General features: G+C 40.0%; 1 protein-coding gene across 1 annotated transcript in view; it reads right to left on the bottom strand.

Annotated features, from left to right (window-relative positions):
* SLC22A3 (solute carrier family 22 member 3) overlaps positions 1-6,172 on the bottom strand; it is a 43,771-nt gene that overhangs the window by 22,165 nt on the left and 15,434 nt on the right. Inside the window, exon 3 of the mRNA XM_067555191.1 lies at positions 4,657-4,811. Coding sequence (XP_067411292.1) covers positions 4,657-4,811 — 155 coding nt within the window. The remainder of the gene's footprint in view (positions 1-4,656; positions 4,812-6,172) is intronic.

Genomic DNA, 6,172 nt, shown 5'->3' with positions numbered 1-6,172 from the left:
AAGTATACCGAAGTCAATGTTTTGGTATGAAGTATACGTTCCCCACTATCACTGTGTGAAGCATCGTAACTTAGGCCAGTGATCAGCCTTAAATTTACCTCCTGGTAAAGCAGAGACACAAATAAATCCCATTGACTGAAGCCTGGTGTACACTAGAAAATTAAGTCAGCAAGTCACTAAGGGGCATGAAAAATCTACACCCAAATGGCATAGTTAAGCCAGCCTAAGTCGCTGTGTAGACAGCGCTATGTTGACACAAGGATTCTTCCATTGACTTAGCTACTGCCTCTCAGGAAAGTGGATTATCTACACCAATGGGAGAACCTCTGTTGTCGGTGTAGGCAGTGTCTACACCAGTGGGTCTCAACCTATTTGCAATTATGCAGCTCTCTCTGTGCTATGTGGAACGCATCCACACAATACATACACTACCAGTATGGCCCTGAGGATGTCACATGGGCCACTGCTGTGTTCTGATTGGGCCGCAAGGGGCTCATGGGCGTGAGTTGGGAACCACTGGTCTACACTGAAACATACACAGGTGCATCTGCAGTGTAGACAAGCTCTTAGGCTGTTAAGTACCTACATCACTCTTGGAAAAAGGGACTTTGCATTCTAAGTCTCTTAAGCCTTGCTATGCTGAGCCAAGCAAGGCCTAAATATCTTTACAAATCTGGGCCTTAGTCTAATAATTCACTTAGGCACTTGCAATTTTTTTTAACCAAAGCCTCACAAACAACAACTATAAAATACAACAATGGCCCAAAATGCTACATCTTAAAGTAGTCTTATTACAGTGGTTTTGGGCCAGTATTATAGCATATGGAGGGTTTTTGGTTTTGTTTTGTTTTTAAAGTAAATCTGATGGGTCCACTTTAGCAGGTCCTGCTTTTTAATAAAATGCCATTTCATACTCTTGACAGGAATTGGAAAGCTTCCAATTCAGAATGTGGCAGTAGTTGAAGATGGCATAGTCTTCATCTTGAAGATTAAGCTTGTTATGATAGGATCATTATTGGGACAAGATTACATTGATTGTCCTGAGTTTGGATCCCAGTTGATTTGATACTATTTATAAACAAGTCTGATCAACGTTCTTCATATAAACTAAATGAATTTATGGAACTGAGGTTTTCCTGAAAGACTTTCAGCAATGTTTTAGCATTTTAGAAGTCTTTATAATCGTTTATAACAAATTCTTTGGAGGCAGGAATTGTCATTTATTACATCTTTGTAAAGTGGCTAGCACAACGAGGTCCCAACCTAGTTACGACTTCTAGGCACTACTAAAATAAATAAGCTCCTTCCTGAATGATGAACAATGAAAATATTGTCATTGGAATTCAGGAAGGGGCTTATTTATTTTATCCTCAGTCCAGGTTTTAAATTTATGGCACTTTGAATAACAAAATTTGTCCTCCTTTCCCCACTCCTCCCATCCTGCCTCCCTTATCTCGTAGTGTTCAATTCCTTTCTGGATTTTTGTGTATAAAACATCCATTCTGGCACTAAGCAAAGACCTACTGCTGAAGCATGATGTATACCTTCACCTAAGGATCCTAGATTCTCTCCCTTCTGGATCTGAAGTCAATGGAAATTACTTGCATTCTGCCTGAGGTGAATCATGCCCAAGGCTGGGTCTCCTGGATGGGTCTGGTCAACAGTTTCTATAATTCTTGGTAATCTCCTACAATAATCTTTAGATATCAATTATTCTGCTTTTTATTTGGCTCCTGTTCTGCAGTTCCAAATACCCTATCTCCACTCCATCCCAGTTCACAGGTTCGATACAGTGAACAGAAAGGTAATTGTAGAACTAAGAAACATAGACCATACAGAAAAGACTTCAAATTATTGCAGCAACAATCATTCCATGTTCCATTGTTTTGCAAGTAGGACAGCAGCATGCTCAGAGATCATGGAAACAGGTGTCACATAAGAACTAGATAGATATATTAATGAAAATTGATCTTTATGAGTCCTTCCAGGATAAATATATGTATATAAGCTAACAGAGTGTTGGAACAATTAGGGAAGGAATAGATAGTAAGACAGTATCATAATGCCATTACAGAATTCCATGGTACACCCACCCCTTGAAAAGTTCATGCAGTTCTGGTCACCCTATCTCAGAAAAGTTATATTAAACTTGGGAAAAGTACAGAGAAGGACAACAAAAAAATGATTATGTGTATGGAAACAGCTTCCATATGTGAAGAGATTAAAAAGACTGGGGCTATTTAGCATGGAAAAAAGCTGACTAATGGAGGATATGACAGACATCTATAAAATCATAAATGTGATGTAGAAAAAGTGTTATTTACCTCTTCATATAACAAAAGAACCAGAGGTCACCCAATGAAATTAATAGGCAGCAGGTTTAAAACAAACAAAAGGAAGTAGTTCTTTACACAGTCAACCTGCGGAACTTTTTGACAGGGGATGTTGTGAAGGCCAAAATTATAAATGGGTTCAAAAAAGAATTAGCTAAATTCATGGAGGATAGGTCCATCAGTGGCTATTAGCCAAGATGGTCAGGGACGCAACTCCAATGCTGGGACTGGATGACACTCGCTAATTGCCCTGTTCTGCCAGACAGGATACTGAGCTAGGTGGACCATTGGTCTGAACTAGTATGGCCATTCTCATGTTATTATGGTCCCTGTTGTAGTAGAAAGTGAGAGCCTGAGACATAAGGCCTAGTTGAGGCCTGAGCTAAAATAGTAATTGGGCCCTGCTGTTATAAAGCAAAGTTAGCAGAAGTCAGGCTGGGAACCTCCTGGCAAGATAAAAAAAAACAGGCAAGAACAGAGCTGGTATTGCAAAAACACATTCATAAAATCATAGAACATTAGGGTTTGAAGGGACCTCAGTAGGTTGTCTAGTCTAACCCCCTGCCCAAAGCAGGACCAACCCCAACTAAATCATCCCATCCAGGGCTTTTTCATCCTTAAAAACCTCTAAGGATGTAGATTCCACCACCTCCTAGGTAACCTATTCCAGTGCTTCACCACCCTCCTAGTAAAAAAGTTTTTCCTAATATCCAATATAGACCTCCCCCATCGCTCCTTGTTCTGTCGTCTGCCACCACTGAGAACAGACTAGCTCCATCCTCCCTGGAACTCCCTTTCAGATAGTTGAAGGCTGCTATCAAATCCCCCCTCATTCTTCTCTTCTGTAGACTAAACAAGCCCTGTTTCCTCAGCCTCTTCTCATAAGCCATGTACTCCAGCTCCCTAATCATTGTCTTTGCCTTCCGCTGGACTCTCTCCAATTTGTCCATATCCTTCCTCTAGTGGGGGGCCCAAAACTGGACACAATACTCCAAATGTGGTCTCATCAATGCCGAATAGAGGGGAATAATCATTTCCCTCAATCTGCTGGCAATGCTCCTACTAATGCAGCCCAATATGCCGTTAGCTTTCTTGGCAATTAAGGCACACTGTTGACTCACATCCAGCTTCTTGTCTACTATAACCCTCAGGTCCTTTCTGCAGAACTGCTGCTTAGCCAGTCAGTCCCCAGTCTGTAGCAGTGCATGGGATTCTTCTGTCCTAAGCGCAGGATTCTGCACTTGCCCTTACTGAACCTCATCAGAGTTCTTCTGGCCCTATCCTCCAATTTGTCTAGGTCACTCTATATCCTATCCCTATTCTTCAGCATATCTACCACTCCTCCCAACTTAGTGTCATCTGCAAACTTACTGGGGGTGCAAATTCACTCCATCCTCCAGATCATTAATGAAGATGTTGAATAAAACTGGCCCCAGGACCAACCCCTGGGGCACTCTGGTTGTTACCGGTTCCCAACTAGACATAGAGCCATTGATCGCTACCGGTTGAGCCCAATGATCTAGCCAGCTTTCTATTCACCTCATAAAAGTACTCCTAAAGAAGTACTCCTAAAGAAGTAGGAAATACAAAACACTCACGCAAGCACATTCCAGAAAGGTGGTACCAAAACATCTCAATACCAAGTATGGTACAAGTACACGCCCCAAAGATAACAAGGACACACTAACCCCTCTTGAAGATAAGGTCAGGATGACAGGATGATGAATAGAAATGTTTTGATCAAACCAACATGTGCAAGATAAAGGGTGGTAACTAGCCATGTCAGAGGGTGGTAACAAGACACGTCAGAGGGGCAATATTAGTTTGTTTGTTTATCAGTGTATAAGAGAGGGTCTCAGACGTGCGTCTTTGGCTGGCCTGGGAGGGAACAGAAAAGTCCATTGTCCATTGAAACGAGCATATATGGGATAATGGTCCTGCAGAGTCTGCAGAATACTAGGACTGTGCTTTGTCTACTATGAAGCTGGCCAGGCACCTTTGCTACTGAATCTGGATCTGTGGATTTATTGGGGAATTTGATTGAGATCTGCTGTGCTGGCTACCTAGCCAGAGCCAATGCAGCACACAGAAAGAACACACACACAGCCAACACCTGACAATATCTGTGTGGTCTTCTTTCGAGCCAGACCATCATGTGGCCTGCTATGTTCCAGTGATGATCTATCTCCATTGATTCCTTTCACCTCAGATCAGTGGTGAACAATCCTGCAGCTCTTATCTACCTTCATATTCAGGTAGTCTGTCCACCAACATCCATTCCCTCAACCTTCCCACCCAAAAAGGGGAAAAGTACCGCTCTTACCAATAACATAGGCTGTCATCCAGGTTCCCTTTCCAAATACACCTTGTAGGAAGCGAAAGATCAAAAATATGGAAAAGTTGGGTGCAAATGCCGCAACAAGGCCACATAACCCTACCCCAAGGCAGGAGAAGAGATAAATATGAATTCTGCCATACCTGCCACCGAAAGAAAAAAAGAGAGAAAATTCAGTTTATGCTGGAGTTGAAACCTTCTCCTAAGTCTTGTCTTGATGCTACAAATCTTTTAAGGTTTCTCATCACTCGGCCTCAGAATGGTGGCTATCTGAGTCTTCGTTGCACTGGCTCCTAGGATGTGGAATGCATTCCCCCGGATACTAATCTCAGCCCATTTCTCTCCATTTTTAAAAACAATGAATGAAAACATTTCGGCCCAGTTTTTGGAAAACAATTTCTAATTTTGCATGGATGCAATTAAACTACAGGCATGGATTATAGAAATTAGAACACTCCAATTGAAATAAATGGGACTTTTCCTATTGACTTCAAGATGTGCAAGATTACTCCCTTAAACTACCTATTATTGTATTTACAGGCTTTGTGTAGGAAATAACTTACCCTTTATCAAATGCCAAATGATAAACAAAGCAGCATCATAAATATTCTGTTTAGGTTTTATAATACCTATCTTCCAATATTTTAATTATGTATTCAATAGTATAGAATTTTAAACATTTTATCCTAACAATATTAATGCACAAGACAAACTTAAGTACAGGTCCAAACTAGAGAGAGTTCTAAAAAAAGTCAATTTTTAATAAAAAATTTTGTTTCAATCAAAATGAAAACTTTCATTTTGCTCAAAGTTTCCTGTTTTTTGGGCCAAAAACTAATCAACCAACCCACCCTGACTTTCCCCAGAAACTGAAAAGATTTCTTTTTTTTAAACAAAAGTAGTTTTGTTTTTTTGGGAGGGGAGGGTTTTGTTATTGAGGGGAGGACACAAAACAAAACTAATTAATAGGAAATTTCAAACTAAATTATTTTTAAAAAATCCTAAGAAAAATAATTAGTATTTTGCTCTCAGCTCTAGGTCAAACCTCTTTGAACTTTGTGACAGAGACAATTACAGATCCAAATGTTGTGAGTAATGTGTAATTCTATAATAATATAAATTATTTCTATTATCATTTCATCCAAGAATGTCAAGGCACTTTACAAACATCATGACTCTCTGATTTGATCATTCATGATGTAACTAGCATACAGTTGCTGCCCTGAAATATTGTCTTCATCCTATGTTAACCTTGCTTTAAATCCCTTTATTTCAAATACAGCTGAGGGAATACTTTCTGTCAATGATTTACTTGCTCACTCTCTCTCCCTCTTTCTGTTTGTGAATCGTCTATGTAAAGATTACAATTTTTTTCTTCAGTAGGTTCTTTAAAAAAATTATTCACTTAAGAATTTTTTCAAATAATCCTTGCTCTCTGGCATGTTTGAGAGCTTTGTTGTGAGACTTCAGTATGCAAAAGCTGTACTATTTGCTTTTGATGGGC

This window comes from Emydura macquarii, unplaced genomic scaffold (assembly GCF_026122565.2).
Source record: "Emydura macquarii macquarii isolate MOO-44397 ecotype Brisbane River unplaced genomic scaffold, CSIRO-AGI_Emac_v2 contig_1559, whole genome shotgun sequence".
NCBI lineage: Eukaryota > Metazoa > Chordata > Testudines > Chelidae > Emydura > Emydura macquarii.
Note: the sequence above shows the minus strand (reverse complement) of the source record. Positions and strands in the feature narration are given on the sequence as shown.